This window comes from Dendropsophus ebraccatus, chromosome 6, assembly GCF_027789765.1.
Source record: "Dendropsophus ebraccatus isolate aDenEbr1 chromosome 6, aDenEbr1.pat, whole genome shotgun sequence".
Taxonomy (NCBI): Eukaryota; Metazoa; Chordata; class Amphibia; order Anura; family Hylidae; genus Dendropsophus; species Dendropsophus ebraccatus.
The window spans coordinates 92,247,734-92,273,440 of NC_091459.1; the positions used below are offsets into that span (position 1 = coordinate 92,247,734).

Below are 25,707 nucleotides of genomic sequence, written 5' to 3' on the forward strand. Positions count from 1 at the left end.
GTGTGTCAAAAGAAAGGAAAAGACCTGGCAGAATGTTTTTTGTTGATAAATCACCAATATTTAAGCAATAAAAATGCACACGAGTGTACATTCACAAGAGCATCACCAATGGCGATTTTAGAAAGCTTTTGTACATATTCAGATTATTAATAAATGGTTATGTCTGCAAGTGCTTTGTAACAAATGGAAAAACATTGTGAATTAAGAGCAGCAAGGGAAAGATTTGGAGTGAAATGAGGTAAGAATGATAATTCATTATGGTTACCACATATTACAATTCTTTAGACTTACAAACAGGCATACATTATTTAATGCATTTGCTTGTATTATTCTATAATTCACGGCCCTGAAAGCATTAATTTGCGGGCATGCATTTTTTATTTGCTGAGGACTATAGAAGACTCAGGACAGCTGGAACTATAAAACCCTTAGAATTCCCACACTGAAGGACCTAACAAATTCATTTCCAAACACAGGAAATATATAAAAAAAATCTTTTTGTTTACTCTTAACAATTCATATTCAATCCAATACATTATTAGAATTGACATCTATCTTGACTAAGGTCGAAAACAGCAGCTGCAAGAACGCACAATGGGTAGACGGAAGTTGAAAAAAGAAATATTTGTGAGGGAAATAATAAACCAAATATAAATGTTTTTAATGCCATACACTGCATAGCAATAAATAAATTCTTTTTACTATGGGGACTTTATATTGAGGATTCAATCAATAATTATTCCAGTGCTGGTAATGTATTTTTATTTGAACAGTGTTCATCTACTAATAGGACGTACTTAAATGAATCTAAAAAAATGATACTAAAAAAATCAGAGGCAGGCAGGGTGGTGCTGGAACATAGTAAATATGATATACTTACTTGTGTTTCTCACCTCTCTCTAACAGCTGACAGAAGAGTATTGCTGCGTGGGAATGAGGATGGATAAGTATATATTCTTTATTAAGCCCCCCCCCGGCCTACCTCTGATTTTTAATGCAACCTGTCAGCAGCTAAACAGGGGTAAAATCATTCCACGGTTAGATAAGGCTTCTTATCAGAGTTTGGGTATATATATATATATATATATATATATATATATATATATATATATATTCCTATAAGTCCTTTCTAGCACCAAGATTGAAGCCTTTTTTTTATTTGTCAGTGAGGCACAAGCTTCCAGTGAGTGTTCAAAAGCATGGCAAGAGCCCAGGGTTAGTCAGCTTATCTACTTTTTGTCATCAACTCTGTGCATAGCTCCATAATCCTGCCCCCCCCCCTTGATTGACAGCGGACACCTGGGAACCTAAATCTTATTTAAAGATTAACCTTTTAACAAAAAATTACTTTTTATTTCTTCATGGGACTGTAAAGAGTTGTGGATATGGCTCAGGACTCAAGCACCACTCGATACGCAGTGGTTTGTAAAAGGGGCACTCTAAACAGGGGTCTTTTATTCACTATGGCCAAGCAGGGGCTTGATGAAAGCAATAACATCCATTTACCTCCCTGGTTTCAGCCCTCATCACACTAGTCTTGTGCCCTTGTCCCTAGCCCCTTCCTGGTCTGAGACAGGCTTGAAAGGTGCTTTTATCCACCCCGTCCCCCACCATAGTGAAAAAATTTAACCTGGAGTCATGTGAGGAAAGAATCACATGACTTGTAATGAATAAAATATGCCTAATCTATTTAACACTAAAGTAGTTGCTTTTTTTTTGTTGTGGTGTCCTTCCGTCTCACCCCCCCTCCCCCCCCCACAAAAAAAAAAGAAAAAAAGGCAATTTACGATTTGTGTCTGAAGCCTTAAATTGCTGATAATAGAGAGAACCTCTTTATGCTAGTTTAACACATGGCACTTTTTAAACTGTTCAGTTTTTGTGGCAAAACCGGAAGCGGAAGTCTTCCAGTTATATTTTCCAACCCATTTAACCTCTTAACGATGCAGGTAGAGTTTGCTTTTCCTGCCGCCATTAAGGGGAAGCAGAGAGGGCTTATGCCGTTAGCCCTCTCTGCAGTGTGCAGTTCCTGCTGCTATGTGCAGTTGGGGACCTTGTGTATTAACCAACTTGTTAGCTATTTAAATGCAGCTGTCAAAGCTGACAGCTGCATTTAAATAGCTGGTGTCCCCCATCCCTAGTGGTGTCTAGTTGGGGGATCTCGGAGGGCAGATCCCTTCACCTTACCGGGCCGGGGTTCAGCATCACAGTGACACTGATCCCAGTTCTGGTATCTAACAAAGTGTCCCTCTGTTTAATTTTCCCTCCGTTAACTCTATGCATTATCCAGCCAATGAAAGACTGACCTTCTGAACAAGTTACTCTTTCTGTAATTCCTCTCTGCTCTAGCCTGAAGATACAGTAAGAATCCTGAACAAAGGTATCCATATATTAACACAAATAGAAATAATTTCTAAACAATAGAAATGTATAAAGGAGGGATTTACATGACACTTTTGCTGCTTTGTGGATCCAATCTTGGATATATCCTTTGGCTTAGCTAAATGTGGGACACTACTACAAAAAGCAGCTTTTGAAGTTACTTGTGCCAATGATAAAATCTTTACACACCTTATAGTTATATCACACTGTCTTCTGTGATTTCCTTACAAGAAATGCAAAAGCTTTTCTTGTACAAATTGGTAACATGGCCCGGGTGCTGGTTGGAGGTATTGTGTGCAGCTGGTGGGCTATGGTGTTTTGGGGCAACTTTTTACGGTGGCCAGGAGTAGTAATACCCTCCCCTGAACACACAGGCACCAGACCTTGGTAGAATTGGTCTGAGGTGCAGGTGTAGGGGCAAGGTGCGACACAAGTGATGACAGAGCTAATCAGTGGTTTAACTTTACTTTAAACAACTTCAGTGCAATACAAGGTACAGTATAACAAAAAACCAACTGCTCACAGGTGCTAATGCTAGAATACAATATCATTTAAACAAACATTTGAGATAGGCTGAAAGTAGTAGAAGAGGTGAAGACTTGTGTGCGAGGGTAGTGTAGGGGCTGGGTAGGAGCCCTTGCCTAATTAGTAACAGTACTCTGTCAGGATGTAAGTTAAATATAGTATACTTGAAGAATTTCTTGAACTCGCGTTTAAATATCTTTTGTATCTGACCGCCTTCTGCCTGCACTAGTTGGAAGACCGTCAAGTGAGGTAGTATGAGTCCTTGGCCTCTGTCTCTAGGTTGAGCTCCCACTGAAGTTAAACCCCAAGTGGACGAACGTGTGCTAGTGCCTCGGCTCTTAGCATCTTTGCATACACACAAATATAGATTAATCTTGTGGGACTGCACTAGGGAGAAGTAAGACACCTACTGACTGGAGAGGAAAATCACAACTGCCAGCACTTGGTGTGATACCTCAGAAATTTAAAATCTTACAGGCGGTTAAAACTTAGTAACCCCTGTACCTGGACACTACATATTTACATTATATTCTGTTCTATTTATCACCTTTTGCTGTATTCCTTGTCTGTGGATAACACAGCAGTTGTTCATCTCAGTATTTTGTTATATTTCTGCCGTTTGTTCTGCATATTACCCTCTTCCATCTGTTTTTGTAATTATCAGTTCCTGTTCTTTGGCCGGATCACTGATACAAATGCCATCTGAACCCTTTGAATCATAGCAACCCTTTTTATAAACCAGAGATTTTTAAAGTTATTCACTATTTTTGATATTTAATGAGAAACATTTGCATACATGATTTTCTTGAAAGAGTCAATTGTGAGTAGATTGTTTTAAGTGTTACTATGGTAACTTGTGATAGGAGATTCAGTATTGGTTAGACTTTTTCTATATGGCCTTGAAATCAGTGACTGATACAGGGATAAGATTATAGCTGATATATTGGCCAGACTGCTGTAATGTTTACTTTTAGTATTGCGATGGAGGCAGTGAACACTCAGATAGGATCGCTGACCTGCTGTTTGAGCCAATCAATGTTTTTTCCTTTTTATTGGAAGGTACTGGCAGATAAAGTGCTCTGCCTTTTACTGATCTCCTATTGTCACTCCCTATGGATGTGGAGAAGGACGACAGGTGATGCAACTCAAGGTGGGATATACAGTGTTTTATGATCTGGAACAAAAAGCTGATATAGTAATTCATGGGTAGCTGATCTAGTGGCCGGGTTGCTGTGGTGTATACTTGGCTGTACAGCAGTGTGGGCGATGATCACTCCCGTGGATTCACTGTGCTTCTCTCAGCAAGTCTCTTCGGAGATTCTTTGTGGGGTATATTAGCGCTGTTTGTGGGGAGTACATCACTTGATACCCAGCCAGGAAGACCCAGGTGTCACTGACCTCACATCTGTCTCTATGCCCTGGCAAGTGGGTATTGCCATATTGCAGGTGCTGAGAGGTGGGGATGTACCCCATGGGACACAATGCCATGCAGCTTCCTTGTAAGGATAACTTCCTGTTGTGTAAGTAATCTAATGTATCACCCTCTCTAGGTTTAAATTGTTGCTATCTAGTTGGGGCTTCTTAAGGATATGAGGGTCTTAGCATAATTAGTGATGGTGGTCAGCACTGAGACACTGCAGTCCACTCAAAAAATCAGGGTAACATGTCTCCTTTGTTTTTTAAATAAATGACTAAATAAAAAAAAATCACCCATTGACTTACAATGGGGATAAAAAGGAGAGTATATATAAATTTTATGGTACAAGAAACATTGTTTGGATTAAGCCCTAAAGAGCAGAAACCCAACATTTCTCCAGGAAAACCTAAATTACAACCAAGAGAGTTAGATTGAAAGGGAAGCTGCCAATTTTTCTCACAAAAATAACACATTTGTAGAGCAAAAATAATTACTGATTGAACAAGATATTTAGGCAAAGGGAGAATTTTATATTGCTTCAGATTATTGACAGTTTGTGCATCTTTCAAAATTTAGGATACCAGGACCATCCAAAAATCCAGGTAAACCATTCAATTATTCACCCCTTGTGTTAGTCCAGTGCTTAGTCCAGAGCATATTATGAATCCTTAAGTCATAAAACATCCCTTTGGGCTCTATACTAGGCATTATGTATACGTTTTGCATGGGATATTTCTTTAACATATATAAAGAAAAACAAATTACTGCGGTTTCTTGCTTTATGTTTTTGATGTACAAAAGCTGAAGAATGAGAAAACAGTCAGAAGTAAAAGACATACAAAGTGACTCACTACTGAAATAAGACCTTGGGAAGTCTTATTTAATGGGTCATTCTTCTCTTCACAATCTGAATAATGGGCAAGTTTGCCTCCTAAGTTACAGAAAGGATTGTACTATAGATGTACTTTCGAGAAACTTTTTTCCATTATGAAGGACAATACATGAAAATGTCACATTTTTCATATAAACACTATTCATTTGTAGCGAAAAAAGGTACTATGTGACTTAAGTTATCATTAAAAAAATATGCCAAACATCAAGAACCGAGTTCATTCTACACATTATACTAAAAGTTAAAGGTTTATATATATATATATATATATATATATATATATATATATATATATATAAAAATTTGCACTCAACCCTTCAATTTGCCATTATGAGAGGGGGGGGGTGTGTCACATGCAGTACATGCCAGATGAGACTGTTGAGACCATTGTAATACCTAAGGAGCAGCACAATTGAGTTTTTTTTTTTAATTCTTAACCCTATTCCTTAAGTCATTTTTAGTTATTTTTAAATACAAAAAAAAAACATGTTAATGTGTATTTTTTTTTTCATTATACATAGGTTATTTCCCAACTATTCATTGTCTATTGTTGCATTTGTTTACTTTAGCATTTATACTATCAGAAAGAGATATGAGTACCATACTGTACCTTAATAAAATATTGGAACTTCCCCAAAAACTATGGGTGTAAAGGTGGGACCAGGCTTTCTGTTATGGCTATAACAGATGCTCATATTCTGGAAGAGATTTGTCTTTAAGAATTTGTGGCCATTTAACCCAATGACCATTTGTGTGGTCAAAGACTGATGGGTAAAATGTACAATAATTGTTCTCCATTCCTACTAAGGTTATTGATGGGGTTGTGGTCAGGGCTCATATAGGCTACTGTCCTGACACCATATATAAATAAAAAACAAAAGCAAGTCCATTTCACCACAGAACTCAATGCCATCTGCCTGCACGGATCTAATTGACTCCAATAAAGCAGCACAATATCCAGGAAAAAGTTGAAACCTTGGTACAAAGGATCACATTTCTTGGACTATTTTATTTCTGAGGTAAAAACATGCAACACAAACAGGACCCCATTCCACAACATTTCTGGCATGTATATTGCCTTTAACCATGTTGATCATGTTTATCATCATAATAAATAAAGGTGCTGTCAAGCATGTTTTACCTCAGAAATAAAATAAAGTAAGAAACTTGATTCTCTGTGCCAAGACTAGACTTTTTTCTATATGTTCCGGCAAACCAAGATTTTTCTGTAAAGGAGGAAAACTCTGCAGCTGTAAATTCTCCAACACCCAGTAAAACATTCAGCTAGAGGCTTCTGGATGGATAGGCTAACCGCCACTCTGGGCAGGGGGTATGCCATATGGGCCTATAGGAGTGCCAGGAGACTGCACCAATCACATTGACTATGACAAGTCCATGAACTCTTCAGCATGACTAGTACTATTATTATTCTTGATGTATAACAAGCACTGCCTGGCTTTGTACTTCAATTAGTTGCCATACACTTTATAATTCTTACCTTGCCAACAAGCGCCGACTGTCAACTGCATGGCAATGTGTGAGGGATGGATTGGCCAATCATTTGTTACCAGGTACGGCTCGTATGTTCCTCCATCCATGTACAAAGTCACCACCGGGAAATCTATGTTGATTACATAATAGTGCCATTCTTTGTCACAGATCTGGGGAACAAAAAATGTATATATTTAAAAGAAATAGGGATCAGCAATAGGAATGTTATCCATAAAAAAAAAGATGAACACTAAAATAATACAAGAATTGTGCAAACATACAGTATATACCTCGCATCTGAAAACTTTTCTATTAATGTCTGATCCTTGACATTGTTGTTTTATTTTTCTCTTTTAAAACATTTCTACTTTTTTTTTTTGCATTCTCTTTTTACGCCTGGATCTCATGTTATTTAACATCCTAAATCTTGTTTAAGTAACACTGTACAATGCAACAAATAGTTCAAAAACAATAAAGTTAAGCTATGTTTATTGTCACATGCTTAGAATACTACAGTAAGATAGCACACAGAGCTTCTATATTGGGGATATGTTATAGTATGGTAATATAGTAATTAAATTAATCATAATAGGAGGATACTTCTATAATGTAATATGCAATGGAACATGTCCAGATATTCATATCTCATAGATTTGAAAAGAATATTAAAAATTTCTGTATGCCACATGCATAAATCCTAATTTTTATCAGCCAGGTGTCAACCCCACCTGTGCTTAAACAGTATAAATACAAACAAGAACAAATATTGTACCAATACCTTAATTTAGCCATTTGCTCCAGAAACTTACAGTCACAAACCACGTGGTGTGTTGTTAACAACAGGTTAAGAAGGGAGGGATTAATCCTCCACTGTTACATAGCTCCAAATGCCCTTGCTCCCCTTCATAGAGTCAAGTGGTCTTCTGGTTCATTAAAACTGATGGCCTAGGATTAGATTGGTGGTGGTCTGACTCGGAGCAGTGGTCTGAAGTGGTGTGCTGCATTTCAGCCACCTTCTATTCATTCTTGAGGGGGTTGTCCGGCGAGGGTCTTTTTCTTTCGGATTAACTGGTGTCAAGGGGTTGTGTAGATTTGTGATTTGCTTCTATTGAGGCGTCTCGGGTCTTTCCGTGCTTGTCGGCTGCTGTGTGTTCTGCAGGAAATGTTGTTTTGTTTTCAGTCTGGCACGGTGCTCTTTGCTGGCATCTCTGTCCGGGGCGGGAACTGTCCAGAGAAGGATGGGTTTTCTATGGGGATTCATGGAGAGCCGGGACAGGGTTCCTGTCTCAGCCGGAAATGTCGGCAGAGAGCAGTGTCTCGGACTGAAGATGGGATGGCGTTTCCTGCGGGACATGCGGCGGCTGATGGGTGTGGGAGGACTTGAGATTTTTAGCGGAAGTAAATTGCAGGTCTATGGGGCTTCCTGGCACCGGTTGATTTGAGGAAGGGGGATTTTCACTGAACAACCCCTTTAACCAGGGTGCTGTATGGAGTATTGTAAACAATGGAAGCGACGTCACTCCCACAAGCCCCTTCAACCTGTGGCTAGAGGGGGGGATTCTAAACTCTGTATCTAAGAAAACAAAGTTCTGTCCACTATTAACCTAACCTCACGGAATATTGGACCAAAGAAAAATGTTTTTTTTTATTTTTTTTTATTTGTGCATTTAAGTTTTTGTTTCTATTTTCAGCAAATAAAGCTAATGCTTTGTAAAAAAAAAAAAAAAAACAGGTTTAGAACTGTAACTACCACTTGGCTTCTGGGTAAGGACCCACATATGTCCTTTCTTACCTTCTTTGTATTTCAAAGGGAATCTACTAGTTTCATCCACCTATGAAGCTTTTTATATGACCTCACGGGCGCTGCTTCCGCTGCTGTAACCCTTTTTTCATTCGGCCATCTGGTTCCTGCGATCTATGTCATTTGCTAGATATGCAAATGAGCTCATTTGGTGCACTGGAGGTGAGCCCAGTGACCCCAGTGCACCGATGTTACCTCATCTGGGTGACGTGCGCCTTCTAAATCAATTCCGGCCCAGCCTGGCTCTACCTCAGTGCATCACACAGGGGAGGGGACTGTCAGTGCACTGGGGGCACTGGGCCCACTTCCAGTGCACCAAGCAACCTCATTGCACATTTAGAAAACAATGTAGATCACAGGAACCGGGCAGTGGTTTGAAAAAAGGAACACAGCAGCTGAATCTGCGCAGTGGCACCCGTAAGGTTGTATAAAAAGCTTAATATGTGGATTGAACTGGTACATTCTCTTTAACACAGCCCAAAAGATCATAAGATAACTAGCTATTATTTTGCAATGCTCTGTCATGAAGTGTATATCTGTCTATGTATGGTCACTCTTGTGTTGTGTCCCAACATAAATTATAGCCTGACAACAGTTTTTCGATCATGTTGTGATACCATATTGCAGCTGTATTATGAGAAATTGAAACACCCACTAAATTGAAGTAAAAAAAAGGGTGAACACATCTATAAAAGGGAAAATTTGGCACATCAGTCAGCAATATAGAAATAGAAAGACTTTGTACTAAACCAATATAAGTATTGACTTGACCAATATAGTAATTACCATTTATGTTTACTTTGAGCTAAAAAAAATGTGTAGAACCTCTGCCACTTAAATGTGTGGGCTTCATTGACAAATTTCCTCTCTTATGTAGTAATTGGGCTTTACATGTTACAGTATAATCCACTATTCACAAATAATGGAATGCATGGAGTAAATGACCTCTTTTAAAATTTATAATAAATATATTATATTCTTTTTGTTTTCCTTGCAATGTCTATGTTTTTGCAATAAATAGCTGTACTGAGACTAGCAAATAGTAAAATGCAATAATATATGTGTAAATATAATTAGACATATATTCAGCTCTGAAATAGGCTAAGAATAGAAAGTCTCCGCAACTAGAGTCAATTAATAATAGAAGCTCAGTAAATAGTAAAATGCAATTCCAATTAATAAGAACTAAAGAGACAAATTGATCTGGCAGTTAATCACAAATGAGGAAAACATGTTAAGTCTAAATCATTGTGATTAGGTCTTATCCTATGCCTTCTGCTTCACACTTAGTTTAAATGATTTACTTTTCTGGTTTAAAGGGACACTTACAGCAGGTTAGAAGTCTCTGTCCTGTAGGTTATGTTCCCATAGCACATGGTGCTTTTAGAGTGAAGGTAAATTTTCTTTCATTAATCCTCAGCAACTTTTCTAGATATTTTGACTGTTCCATATGCAAATGGGGCAGTTTGGTGCCTTAGGGTTGGCCTAATGTTTAGTACATCAATCTGTCTCACCGGCCCTGTCCTACTAATGAATATTGGGTTGACACTCTACAGTGACATCACTCCAGCTCTCTGGTTGTAGGAGATAGATACAGCAGCAACAATAGACCCAAGAATGCTTGTTAGGTAGCATGCACATAGTAAACTCACAATTCTGTCAGTGGGTATAGGCAATATCGTATTGAAGAGGTCCAACAGCATTCAAAAGTAATCTTCAATGCAAATCAATTTAGATAAATAAGACGTTTCTTCCAAGCCCATCCAAGCTCTTTGTCAAGTATAAATAACCACAGTGAATGCTATACCACACTGCGGTTATGGTTTTGGGGTCAAAACTTCAGATTTATGTAAGGTGATTTGCTCAATAAAGAATTGAAGATTACTTTAGGATGCTGTTGGACCTCTTCCATATGATATCACTCCAGCTCTTATCACTGCAGAGCGCTGGATGAATATTCATTAGGAGGGGGAGGGGAGCAGATCAGTGCACTAAGGGCAATAGCTCCACCCCCAGTTCACCCAAACCACATTATTTGTATATGGAATAAATTCAAGATTTCCCCAAAATGCCGTTGAGAATCAAGGTAAGAAAATTACCTTCATCTTCAGTGGCTTTGTGCACTATAGGGATATAACAGCAGGTTAGAAGCATATTTAAACATTAAAGAGGAAATAGATGGTCAGCTGCATGTAAAATGGAGTGGGCTGTTTGGGAGGGTACATTAGTGATTATAAGAGTGATAATGGTTCAGCTAAAACCACAAAAAAGAAGGGAATTTCTAAATCTATTGCAGGTCAATTTTCTGGGCTGGTTTGTGGAGCAGCTAGCAATAAGTGATGCTGTGTTGGATCTGGTTATTTCTAATATAATATTTATGTGTATAGCACAAACAGATTCACAATGTCCCTTTTTATGAAAACATTGGTAACAGTGACCACAATATTGTAAAAGAAAATCGAGCAACCTTGGGATAAAATCCAAATTCTAGTTCTTTATTAGGGCTTCACATGCAACACAGACTCGACATGGTAGACTGACGCATTTCGATCACATGATCTTACTCATAGTCAGATACTATAAGATCAAGTGATGATCGAAATGCGTCAGTTTGCCATGTCGAGTCTGTGTTGCATGTGAAGCCCTAATAAAGAACAAGAATTTGGATTCTATCCCAAGATTGCTGGATTTTCTTTTACAATTCTTTGGTCGAAGCTTGCACTGCCATGCACTGGGACGGTGAATCTATGCAGGTGTGGTATGCTAAACCTCTTCTATATATGGTGACTGCAATATAGTGACTTTGTCTTAAAATGTAGAAAACAAAGAAATCTTGGGAGATCAAAAAACATTTTTTCTAAAAAAAAGCTAATTTCCCTGGGTTAAAGGCTAACCTTCAAGAAAGACTGGGAGCGTCTGTTGTCAAATACGGGGCCAGTGCTGGTAACAGTGTAATGCTTTGTATATCCTGTGTTGGTTCTGCAGGGGAACTGGAACCTTGCTGTCTGATATCTGCACAGATTACAGTTCATTTGCAACAGTACTATAAATATAGTACTGTATACTATACTATAAATGTTGTTATATTATTGCCTTTTGCAGCTCATTTCACCTTTGTACTTTTTTTTTGTGTGTTTTTTTTGCCAGCACCTCTCATTGTGCCTATTGATCCTTTTTTACTTATAATGAGGGACAGTTTTCTGTAACATGTGCTGCCATATTTTCTTTTTGTTACTTTCTGCTTTGTGCTTTCCCATAGAGTACAACAAAGATTTTATGAACAAACTAGATTGTCAAAGTGTAGCAAGACTGGTTTTACTATTCTATAAAACACTGGACAAATGTTTCGCTCGATGATATTTCCAAGAGGGCATTAACTGTTCATTAAAATAGAATATGTCTTGCATTAGGTCAGCTATTTGTATACTTTTCTACTTCTTTCTGTTATAGTATTTTATTTTACTGTCATGTTTGTCAAATTTTCTGTGAATTGAATAAGGTTTGGAATGTGAAAACTGCTATGTACTATAGTATAAGTCTACATCAGTCAAGTTACACGAAAATAGTTTTCTGTGCTTTTAAACATATTGTAGACTAGTGGACATAATCCTATAGAAGAGAGCAGTGCTTGCTCTACAGACTTTACTGTAGGTTCATTTTTACAGTTTAGTCTTTTAGTTTGACAACTCATATGATACTAGTTCCAGTGTAAACTGCTTTGCTGTCAATAGGAACATAGCATATTTTTATATTTATTTTTCTTTCCAGAAGATATAAAAAAATAGTGAAGAAAAATGTCATAGTGGTAACAAATATTTCCAGATTTCAGAACTTGCATGGAACACACTCCTGGCTGTAGGAAGAAAAGAAATATCTTTTTTGTAAGGAACTGCACATACAGTTGCTACCAACCCCCCAAAAATATACGGTTAAGGATTTTCATATCAGAATACTAAATTTGCTTTATGGAATTTACCAGAATCTATGCTTATGCATACATGTACATTAGAAATGAGTGAACTTTTGAAATTTTGCCGAACCAAAACCTAAACCTTTGGCCATTGATTGATTTAGTCTGGAGCCTTGAAAAATCCAGCATAACAGTCCTAGGTTTTCTAGGCAGCATTACTAAACGGAGGAAGGTTAGGGTTTGGCCAAACCCAAACTTACTGTAATATCACTTAGTATGAGTGTTGAGTTTTTGCTTTTACAGTTAAGGTATTGTTACTTAGTAGTAAACATTACAGATGTAACAGCAAAAAAAATAAACATAATAAAAATTGTCTGACCTATTGACGACTGAGGACGTGCAAAAGTGTACCTGTCAGCACATCTGCTGACCCAATCCGCTGTGAATTCCTTTCTGCGGTCATAATTGGGGAATCCATGGATACAAACACAAAATCCATAAGCAAGTGATCCCCATTGTAGAGAATAGGGGTTGCACGCATTATGGTCTAGCTGTGTTCGTAGCTATGGATACTTGGACTTCCGGTGAAGAGTGGAATTCAAGTCAGCAAATATGCACTTTTAACTCTCGGAAGACTATTTTTTTTTTTCTCGACCTTAATAAATGATCATGTGATCTTGTATGTTGTATAATTTATGCCAGGGTTTGTTCTGAATGACCCTAGTGCATACAATAACACCTTGATCAGTAGGAATTCAGTGCACAGTTTTGTGCTAATGTATAAAAATAGAAACAACCCCCACAAGAAAGATGTCCTTTTTAAGCCTGTTATATTCACTCTGGACCTTCTTGATTTTAAATAAGCAAACAAAATAAAAAATTACTTACATTAGTGTAAAAAAAAAAAAAAAGAGTATAGCATACACAATAGTAGTTCAATGGTACAAAGATCAGTAAAAAGGGTTATCCAGGATTAATATACTTTGATAAATCTGGTGCATTAGGAAACTAAGTTTGCACTGTCTAGGAATTAAAGTTTTATTAACCCTGGATCCATGAGAACATTATGGAAACATGAAGAAGCAGTATTGATGTGCCTCTGAATCCAGAAAATAAAATGTTTCCTGTACAAGTGACATTTTGTTCAGTTCATTGTGTCTGTTCACTAGTAGTAAAACACAATTACTTGAAAGAAAAAAAAGGATTTGGACTCAGAATTCTAGATTATTTTCTTTAAGAAGACCTTTTTTTGCCAGCAATGTAGTAAATGTGACATTACGTCCTTGGTCAGGTTACATTTTTTCTATACCACTAATGTTTTGTTCCAGACGGCCCATCAAATGGATGTAATCGCTTTCCATTTCAAACAGATATATCTATTATCACAAGCATCATGGCCAAACAGGAATGAGAGATAAATGCAGCAATAAGGAATGACCTTTAAACCATACCCGAAACAGGAGGAAAAAGTGTTTTCCGAAGGTGAAATGGTCTCTGGTGGAAATTGAAAGTAAATAGATTGGCAAAATTGAAAACTTAGTTGAAATACAAAATAATGTGAATCAACCTAGTGGCTTAGAAGATATGTAGCTACGCTCTGACTCTGATCATATCTCTATTATTCTGACCATAGAGGAAGCTAATTCATCATGTGTCACTCTTGAAGCATGAAAATAATCTATGAAGCGAGTAGACTCCTAAAATGAATATACTTCCAGTGACTTTTGCCTCGCAATTAAAACTTTAAACTGGTTTAATTTAACATTGTCCTATGTCATACATTATCTGTCAGCTCTAAGCAATGTTGATGTTGAAGTTGTGACAGCAAATAATTTTATTCTAGCTGATTTGTAAGGCGACCTGTTGAGTGGCTTAAAGGAGAAGTCTGGCGAAAGTTTTTATTAAAGTATTGTATTGCCCCCGATATGCACTTATTACGGGAAATGCACATAAAGTGCTTTTTTTTCCCTGCACTTACTACTGCATCAAGGCGTCACTTCCTGGATAAACTGGTGATGTCACAACCCGACTCCCAGAGCTGTGCGGCTGTGGCTGCTGGATAGGATGATGGCAGGGGGACACTGAGGGACACAGGGCACTGGAGGGACACTGAGCATCCCCATGCCATCATCCTCTCCAGCAGCCACAGCCCGCACAGCTCTGGGAGTCGGGTCGTGACATCACCATTTTATCCAGGAAGTGACATCACCATTTTATCCAGGAAGTGAAGCCTTGATGCAGTAGTAAGTGAAGGGAAAAAAGCACTTTATGTGCATTTTATATAATAAGTGTATATTGGTAATTTGTATAACTTTTGGGGGGCAATACAATACTTAAATAAAAATTTTCACTGGACTTCTTCTTTAACAATAATCATGGGACCACAAAGCAAAAAACTGGTATGGTGCCCAAACTGGTTATTCCCATCTCAGGCAGCCCAGACTCGAAGCACCTAGGCACCGATCGTTAAAGTCTTATGGATATAGCAAGTTGCACTGATTCCCTACAGCCTCCTAGGCAATCTACATGCTGGCATTTGGTTTCCCCGTACAAAACTGTATTACAGAAGAATTCTACCATAAAGGCAAAGCTCTGCAGGATCCATCAGAACAAAGTCTCCATATGCCACAGCATAACATCTATGGCATGTAGAAGTACATAGTGTGCGTATATACATACGTCATTGTCATTTTTAGTACATAATATGGCCAATATGCAAAACTAAACTTTTAGTGTTGCGCCCGTCAAAAAGTTAATTGCCTATTTTTAATATTAACCATCCAGATTACCAATGCAGCTCTGAATTACAATACAATGAAATAGAGTCACACAACTTTTCTGTAAATTAACAACCATAAAATACTTTGCAGCAGTTTAGCTATTCCCATACATTATGTTAGCAAATCTTGCTGTTTTCAATGTTTAGACCCAATGTATATGGCCATCTGAAGAGAATTTAGGTTTTTATTATCTTCATAACTTGTCTAGATGTTGTTATGCTTATAAAATATTTATAATCTTAAATTCTACAGCAGCCCTATGAACAACCCTTGCTGTTCTGTAATATACCAGCATGCTATTCAGCAGACTATGTGTATAAGCAGTTTATATATCTATTTAAGTACCTTAGTACCTTTATGAATTAAAAAGAAAACTAAAATTGTCATTTTTGTTAATGTGATGTTTTTTGCTGACATGTCATATGTAATCAAAATGGCAACTTCCATAGAGTGGCTGCGCTGAGATTGCCTGCTGAGAAATTGTAATTAGTGACCTCAAATCCTGCAGATGTGTTAGGAATTAACACTCATTAGTTCCAAAAAATGCAAATTGTATTACAAAATACAAAACTTTAACAAGTTTTAATTTGTCTTGGAGAGTTTGATAAAGAAGACTGAAAAAGGCAAGCTGAAGAACAGATGCATTGGTTTACAGGCTGAGGAAATCTGCAACCACAGCACATGAAGTCCCGATAGTTTTATAGCACAGAGCTAATGTAGCCTATATAGTATATGCCTCATACTGTTTCATATCATGGAGGTATTCTGTGTCCTAGAAGCAATGTTCTAGTTGAGAATGTTTCCATAATACATAATACCTGGGTAATCATGAAAAACATGTCTTTTTTAGTAGCATCTGATGAAATATGGGGCATTTTTTGTGTCATGTGTTCAAGAGAAAAATACTTCATGTGCCTCATATTTAAAATCAAAAGTATATAGAGTCACATTTGGTCATAATAGACTTCCACAGGGATCATAACATGGCTCTGTGGTGGTTGAATGAAGCCATAATATGGGTATGTGCATGAGCCATGCCCAGAGCAGCTTAGGTTTCCATTGGATACACTGAAAATTATTTGTCTCCAAGTTGCATTTAGCAGCATACCATCATCGACAATAATGGGCAAAGTGGACTCTCTTTTATAAGCTAGTAACTGTTTAAATGCCACAGTCATAGGGCATCATTGGTCGTATAGGGTTGCGGATGGGCTCCCCGCATGGCAGCCCAGGACCTATACTAGGCCTCCGTGGCCACAGCAGAATATACTACCAGTTCGCAGATCAATGTAATACTATAGAATCAAGCTGTTGCCTATACAAGTACCCCAATCCATAAACAAGACTTAAGAAACTTTTTTTACAGTGTAGTAAAGGAAAGCTGGAGAGGATGATGGCAGAGGGATGCTCAGTGTCCCTCCAGTGCCCTGTGTCCCTCAGTGTCCCCCTGCCGTCATCCTCTCCAGCAGCCACAGAACATCATTTTATCCAGGAAGTGAAGCCTTGATGCAGTAGTAAGTGCCGGGAAAAAGCACTTAATGTGCATTTCCCATAATAAGTGTATATATGGGATTTATATAACTTTTTAGGGGCAATACAATAGTTCAATGGGTGAGCTAAAAAAAAATGAAAAAGAATCCTCTCATATTAAGAATTAAAATCACTTCTCTTTTCTAACTTTACAAAATTATTTGGCATTGTTGTGTGCAGAATTGTACAAACTATAAAGATATAATTTTATTAATGTTATAATGTTATTAATGATATAATGTTATTAATCCCGCACTAGTTATATTCTTGTATGTAGGGTATAGTAGTACAGTAGTTATATTTTTATACATAAGGTATGTATCACAGTTATATTATACACAGGGGGTAGTTATAAAGTAGATATATTTTTGTATGTAGGGGTAGTTTTTAGAGATGAGCGAGTAGTAAAATATTCGATAATTCGAAATTCTCCCGATATTCGTATACTCAAATGAATATCAAATCCCATTATAGTCTAGGGAGAAAAATACTTGGGACCTGGAAATTAATATTCCACCTCTAGGAGGTCACCAAATGCACAATGAAACCTCAGGAAATTATGTCAACACTTCTGGAATGCATATAAGACAATAGCGGAAGCATACCTAGGTGCATTTAACCCCTTAAGGACAGAGCCTGAAATGGCCTTAATGACAGAGACAAATTTTATGAATATGACCAGTGTCACTTTAGTCATTAATACCTTCGGGATGCTTTTACCTATCCGGCTGATTCTGAGATTGTTTTCTCGTGACATATTGTACTTTACATTTCTGGTAAATTGGAGTCGATACTCATAACAAATCTTTATGAAAAAAACCCAAATAATGTGAAAAAATGTGAAAAAATGCATTTTTCCAACTTTGAAACTTTTTTGCGTATACAGAAAGTGGTTATACCACATAAATTATATATTAAATAGCATTAGCAACATGTCTATTTTATGTTGGCGGCATTTATTAAACTATTTTTCATTTTTTTTACACAATAGGGAGCTTAAAACATTAGCAGCAAATTTCCAAATTTTCAGTAAAATTTCAAAATCAGATATTTTTAGGGACCTGTTCAGGTTTAAAGTGTATTTGAGGGTCCTGTATGTTAGAAAGCCCCAAAAAGCACCCCATTTCAGAAACTGCACCCCCCAAACTCTGCAAAAGCACATCCAGAAAGTGTTTTAACCCTTTAGGGGAGTCACAGAAATAAAAGCTAAGTGTGTAAGGAATTTGAAAATTTTAATTTTCTGTGCAGAGATTTTATTGTAATCCAATATTTTTCATAATTATAAACCTATTACCAGAGAAATGCACCCCAATAATTATTGCCCCGTTTCTGCAGTTTATAGAAATACCCCATATGTGGCCCTATTGCGCTATTTGACGCAACCACAAGCCTCAGATATAAGGGAGCGCCTAGTGAATTTCAACGCCTCCGTTATATTTGGTCATTTTTGACTGTACCACTTCAGGTTGGCAGAGGCTCTGGGGTGTCAAAACCTAAAAAACACCCCTAAAGGGACACCATTTAGAAAACTACACCCCTCAAGGAATGTAACAAGGGGTGCGGTGAGCATCTGGACCCCACAGGTGCTTCACAGATTTTCCAAACAATATGGCGTGAAAAAAGAAAAATTTATTTTTTACACTAAAACGTTGTTCTAGCCTTCAATTTTTCATTTTCTTAAAGGGATAAGAGGCAAAAAAAGACAAAAAATGTGTAGCGCAGTTTCTCCCGAGTACAGAAATACCCCACATGTGGCGATAAAGTGCCAAGGGGGCGCAGGACGAGCCTCCAAAGGGAAGGAGCGCCAATTGGCTTTTGGAAGCTGAATTTCACTGAAAAGGATTTCAAGGGCCATGTCGCATTTACAGAGCCCTCGTGCTGCCAAGACACTGGAAACCCCCCACAAGTGATTCCATTCTGGAAACTACACCCCTCAAGGAATCTAACAAGGGGGGCAGTGAGCATATGGACCCCACTGGTGACGGGCACAAATGTGGAACAATGTGACGTGAAAGGGAAAAATTTCATTTTTTCACTTTCATGGCACAAATGTGCCCGTCATCAAGGGGTCCATATCCTCTTTTCCCCCCCTGTTAGATTCCTTGAGGGGTGCAGTTTCCAGAATGGGGTCACTTGTGGGGGGTTTCCAGTGTTTTGGCAGCACGAGGGCTCTGTAAATGCGACATGGCGTTCATCATCCATTCTAGCCAAATCCAACCTCCAAAATCCAAATGGCGCTCCTTCCCTTCGGAGGCTTGCCCTGCGCCCACATGGCGCTTTATGTCCACATGTGGGGTATTTACGGACTCGGGGGAAATTGCTCTACACATATTGTGTGTTTTTTTCTCTTTTAACCCCTTGTGAAAATGATAAATTCAAGGCTAAACCAACATTATAGTGTAAAAAATGTAATATTTCATTTTCACGCCACATTGTTCCACATTTGTGTCCGTCACCAGTGGGGTCCATATGCTCACTACACCCCTTGTTACATTCCTTGAGGGGTGCAGTTTCCATAATGGGGTCACTTGTGGGGGGTTTCAACTGTCTTGGCAACACAGAGGCCTTTTGAATGCAACATGGCCCCACAAAATCCATTCCATCCAAATCCAGCCTTCAAAAACGAAATGGTGCTCCTTCCCTTCGGAGGCTTACCCTGCACCCGCATGGCGCTTTATGTCCACATGTGGGGTATTTACGGACTCGGGGGAAATTGCGCTACACATTTAGTTTTTTTTCTCCTCTTTTAACCCCTTGTGAAAATGATATATTCAAGGCTAAACCAACATTATAGTGTAAAAAATGTAATATTTCATTTTCACGCCACATTGTTCCACATTTGTGTCCGTCACCAGTGGGGTCCATATGCTCACTACACCCCTTGTTACATTCCTTGAGGGGTGCAGTTTCCATAATGGGGTCACTTGTGGGGGGTTTCAACTGTCTTGGCAACACAGGGGCCTTTTGAATGCAACATGGCCCCTCGAAATCCATTCCATCCAAATCCAGCCTTCAAAAACCAAATGGCGCTTCTTCCCTTCGGAGGCTTACCCTGCACCCGCACGGCGCTTTATGTCCACATGTGGGGTATTTCCGTACTCAGGGGAAATGGCGCTACACATTAAATGTTTTTTTTTATCTTTTAACCCCTTGTGAAAATGAAAAAACATGACAAGATTAATAATTTAGAGTAAAAATTTTACAAAAATTACAATAAATGTTGGTCTAGCCTTGATTTTTTTCCATTTCCACAAGGGGTTAAAAAAGAAAATGAACACAAAACGTGTAGGGTAGTGTCCCCTGAGTACGAAAATACCCCACATGTGGGCATAATGTGCCATATGGGCACAGGGCAAGTCACCAAAGGGACAGAGCGCCATTTAGAGGCTGGAATGGAGGATGGAGGCCATGTCGCAATTACAAAGCTCCTGTGCTGCCAGGACAGTAGAAACCCCCGACAAGTGACCCCATTCTGGAAACTACACCCCATAAGGAATCTAACAAGGGGTGCAGTGAGCATATGGACCCCACTGGTGACGGGCACTTACGTAGAACATGTGCCGAGAAAATAAAAAATACAATTTTTTTCATTTTCACGTCCCAAATGTGGCCGTCACCAGGGGGCCATATACCCGCTGCCCCCCTTGTTAGATTCCTTATGGGGTGTAGTTTCCAGAATGGGGTCACTTGTGGGGGGTTTCTACTGTCCTGGCAGCACAGAGGCTTTGTAATTGCATCATGGCATCCTCTAATGGGAATGGCGGCCATACCTATTTAGCTGGGGAAAAGGGACAATTATTAATTTATTTGGGGGTATTAGGCCAATTATTAGTTTATAAGGTTGGAAATGACAGGTGTCCATCAAACTCAACCTGTGTTGATCCAGAGGAAGGCAAAAACCCCTCGTGAGGCAGACGACAGTAGCCTCATCACAGGGGAAAAATTCCTTCCCGACTCCATAATGGCGATCAGAATAATCCCCGGACCAACGTGACCCCTGAAATAGGAATAAGGGACAGAATTTAGATAATGTAGAACCCCAGTGACGTGTGGTGCGCCTTGGAGCGATCCAGTATGCAGAGGCCGGGGTGATCAGGACAGGTGTCACACTGGAAAATGGCGTCCTTCCTGATCCCCCTGTTACCCCACACTCTGCACTTCTTCTGGGGTCTCCCGTTCTCCTGTGTGGGGGACGTCACCTGGAAAATGTTGCCCTGGTGCGATACGGGGTCCTTCATATCCAGAAGCGCTGGGTCCGCTCCATGGCTGCTAAATATTAGGGCGCTATTACTACTTCTGATATTTACGGATCGTGCCGCAAGCTACAGGGCAGCGAGGGACCGGAAGAGGGGGCGCTGGTATAAAAGTTATCCCCGTACAGGTGGTGACCTTTATCCAGCAGTGGGAAGATCAGTTCCCGGACGACCTTCCCACTAACTCCAAGGATGGGGGGGGGGGGGGGGGAGGGGGCTGGATTCGGGTGTCCCTTCCTACATACACTCTAAGGGTACATGCACACTGCGGAATCGCGACAGATAACCCTTCGTGCATTCCACAGCTGGCACCCGCCGGCGGACTGATGCAGACGCACGTCTCCACACGTGTCATAGACTCCATTCTATGCACGGGCGGATTCCGCTCTCCGTCCAACGTGTTCATTCTTTGGATGGACGACGGATTCCGCCCGTGCATAGAATGGAGTCTATGACACGGGTAGAGACATGCGCCCGCATCAGTCCTCCGGTGGGTGCCAGCTGCGGAATGCACAAAGGGTTATCCTTCGCCATTCCGCAGTGTGCACGTACCCTAAATCTGTAAGAGTACCCTGAGGTACGCTCACAGAGTTTGTAGAATTTCACTCCATACCGTCATCTCTTATTGGGACGGTACTGGCGGAAAAGACGTGTCTGGGGGGCAGCGTACGCTATGCTACTCCCAGACACGTCACTGGATGATGAGGATGAATGGAGGAAAGAAGGATCCCCCCATTCATCCTCACTGGCTGTTTCGGTGTCGGAGGCAATAATAACGTATCCCTCTGACGCCGAAAACACCCTGGGGGCCATCTTTATACGGGGATTGGTATATGGGGTATGTAGTGGTGTAGTGTCAAACTTTATTCAATGTAGTGTGGTGTAATGTAGTGTTTTTTACGTGTTTTTTTACAGTAAGTATAAAAAAAAAAACCTACGCCAACAAAGGAGTTGCTGATAAATGCCGCACTTATGTGCGGCACTTATAAGCAGAACGTGGCAGTAGGATATAGAAAAAAAACACCCTACGCCAAAAAGGAGGAGTTGCTGATTAGCAGCGCACTTTCGTGCGATGCTGATCAACACTCAGCGGCGATAGGGTGCGGAAAATAGAAAAAAAAAAAATTTGGAAAAAAAAAAAACCTTTTTCTACATTCTGAATATCCCTATAGTGGCTGATACGTGTATTACACATATCAGCCGCTAGGGGGCAGCAGAGCGCAAAATCCGGAAAATGACGAGGCTGGAGCCGAAAATAGCCGAAAGAAGACGACGGGGACCGCCGGAAAGACCCGAAGACCGAACGGAATGACGGAGGACGCCGCGAACCCGGAAGACGCCGATCAGGAGCCCGGGACAGGTGAGTAATGTACAAATACCTGCTCTGGACCCCTCGGCTACCTAGCTGAGGGGTCCAGGGCAGGTATTTACTATATTGTGGGACTCTGATCGCCGTGCCACCGGCCCGATCGCCGTGAACGGCCGGCCGGCCGTTCACGGCGATCGGGCCGGTGGCACGGCGATCACCATTGCTTTTTACAGTAATGGCGGTCGGTGCCGTCCTCGGACAGCACCGACCGACATTTTTTTCCGGGTCATCGGGTCACCGATGACCCGGAAAGGTTCCGATCGCCGCTATTGGCTGATCTTAATTGATCAGCCTATAGGGGCGATCGTAAGCACGGGGGGTGTTAACCACCCCCCGTGCCGTGAAGCTAAGATGGCCTGCTATGATTTATAGCAGGCCATCTTCCCCGACCGCTGTGTGTGAACACGCAGCGATCGGGGAAACATCGGGCGTACCCATACGCCCGTTTGCGTTAAAGCCCAGGCAACGGGGGCGTATGGGTACGCCCGATGTCGTTAAGGGGTTAAACACTAGTGATGAGCGAATATCCCAATTTTTGGTTCGGATCCCGAAAACAAACAAAAAAAAAAATAATGTGATCGGTTCAGAAGATTCACAAACAAAAGCAGAAGTGTACGTCTCGGTCTAGCAGTACACATTTGCGTAAGTATCAGGTCAAGTGCAGTGTAAAATACGTAAAAATGAAAATTAACGATAATTACAAATCAGTAGTAGCAAGATAACAGGTATTATCCCGCAATCACAGTATACAGCCGTATACTGGATATATAATTGTTTTTTACAATAATAAAATGAACACACTGCCGGTCTCAAACAGTTTCTAAATATATGGTTTTTATACTTTTAGCCCTAACAAGGGCTCTTGGGGGTCCCTTCCTACCTAACTTCACCTAAAAGATTTCTCTCCCTGGTGTACAGTCTTTCCCTCTCTAGCTCCAACCAGCAATTGTCACGAATCTGATACCACTATTCTTATATTCAGGAGGTGACGTCGTTTAGCCAGCCAATCACAGTTAGAGGATTTTTTTTAAACTTCCTGCCTATTATCAGTGCCTGCCCCCCCTCCCCCTCCCTGCATGTTTATTTGCTGGAGAAAAGCGCCAGGGGATGTGGGAGGGCAAATCGAATTTTTACTGCGTTATAGTTCGAATAGCATGAATAGTGTACTTTTCGATTGAATGGCTATTCGATTGAATACTATTCGCTCATCACTAGTAGTTTTAGAGTAGTTATTTTGTCTGTAGATGGTGGTATTATAGTAGTTTTTGCTTGAACCTGGAGGTATTATATAATTGTTATATTTTTGTATACAGGAAGTAGTATTTCAGTATTTTTTTTCTTCTTTTACATGGTGTAGTATGTAATAGTTATATTCTTGTATTCAGAGAGTAGTATTATAGCAGTTATATTCTTTTAAGTAGGGGATTGTATTAGGCTCGGTTTACACAACATAAAAAAAGGATGGCTGTCTTTAGTGTGATGGCCGTCTATTGGTAACAAAGACTGCAAATAATGTTCATGATCATTATTCGCGGCCATATTTACCAATAGACAGCCATCGTGTGGAGCTAAAATGACGTTCATCTGGAAAGACAACTGTCACTTTCATACAGTAGTTAATAGCCTGGCTAAATCAGCTATAGGCCATGTTCACACAGCTTTCTTTTTTTAGTAAAAAATGGATGCTGATTGTAATGGAATCAGTGTCTGTTCTTTACTTCAGGGGTGGCATTGTACTGAAGTCAATGCAATGCTGCCTGCTGTATGCAGATATCGTTATTTTAACGACCGTTCTTAAGAATGGACGTTAAAATAATGTACATGCCTATTATTTCTGGATGCTGTCCACCGAACAGCGTCTGGAAATAATAGCAGTTCACACAATGTAAAGTCAATGTAAAGTTAGTGAATGGTTAATTGATTTGAGAGCACACCCGACGTTGTCTGCAAGTCCATTGTAAAAAAAATACAGAGGTATCGGCTACAGGTGGACGGCAGTTATCGGTATCGACGGCTGGCAGTTCAACAGCGTCTATTGCTGTGCAATGGACCCCGTTAAACGCTGTGTGAACATAGCCATAAGAGGTAAAACATTAGTAATTAGCAGGAAAAAAGACATACTGGGTAATGCAGATAGTACTTCCTTTTATTATCAGTTTATTTTATATGTAAAGTAGTATTATTATATAGTAAACTAGGTGACCAAAATGTATTTGGCTCCTAAGAGTTAAGGCTTAGGCACCAAAAGCATCTAGGTAATTTTTATTATCCTTGAGCAGTACAATGGTTATGCCCTTCTAGATGTCATTGTCTTAAGGACGCTTTAATGCAAAGAAATCTGTAAACTACAAGACCTGTTTCTGAGAACATTGTGAGGTCCACTATTAGTAGCATTAGTACCATACCAGCAAATTGAGGATCAATTTTTACAATATATACAATGATCATGTACTTGTAAAGGCACTGCAGTCCCACAGTGATACATAAATCACTTCTTTAATAGCATCAAAGGTCTAATGACTGGAATTCTACCAGTAATAAATGAAATATTCAAAAAGACTTAGCATGAAGTGAACATAATGAACTAGTGATTGTTGGAGGTAGCCATGGAAATACTGCAATTATGGTATTTATGGACTTCTTTCTCTAATTTCACTTATGCTACAGCTTTGAAAATACAAGATAAAGTAGGAGTGTCAGGTAACAGACTTAGAAACACTTTTCAAAGCACGGCCTTGAAAAAGTGAACATAAAAAAAGGAAAATGTATAGGTTAACTTTGTTTTTCCAAGGTTACTTTCTATCTGGACACATACATCTGCTGCCACATTTACCTTATCAGTGCAAATGTGTATCAAAACTAAATATTTTTATATTTTATATAAGAAATATAAAGTTATCTTAAGAAGTGGCATATACATGGTGGACTCTCTAAAACACACACATGTTCAGATACGCAGTTTTTTTTTCTGTGTGTGTGTGTGTGTGTGGGGGGGGGGTTATTAAAGGAAAAGTTTGCAATGAATCTGCAAAATCTGCAGCAAAATCCTCAACTGTTGATTTTAACATTTATCTTTTTTTCAACTTTAAAGAATTTGTCCAGGAAGTAAAAGACAGCTGAAACCTTCTGCTCCCCATTGTCTACTTCCTTCCATTCCCCTTCTGAGTATCCCTTCCGAGACATGGAGGGGCAGGTCTAAGTCACGATCATCTTGAGTAGGTGAAACCACAATGTTGCAACCACACGCAACTTTTTGACATGGGATGATAGGGACTTAGACCCGCCCCCCCCCCCCCCGCCTTGTCTCAAAAGATAGGAAGAAGACTTTCAGCAGGTTAGACAAATGTAACTCAATGATAG

The 25,707-nt window shown here is 39.6% G+C and overlaps 1 protein-coding gene across 1 annotated transcript in view; it reads right to left on the reverse strand.

Moving 5' to 3' along the window:
• The window catches only part of CLSTN2 (calsyntenin 2), a 390,590-nt gene that overhangs the window by 50,372 nt on the left and 314,511 nt on the right, over positions 1 to 25,707 (reverse strand). The window contains exon 11 of the mRNA XM_069974229.1: positions 6,712 to 6,874. Coding sequence (XP_069830330.1) covers positions 6,712 to 6,874 — 163 coding nt within the window. The remainder of the gene's footprint in view (positions 1 to 6,711; positions 6,875 to 25,707) is intronic.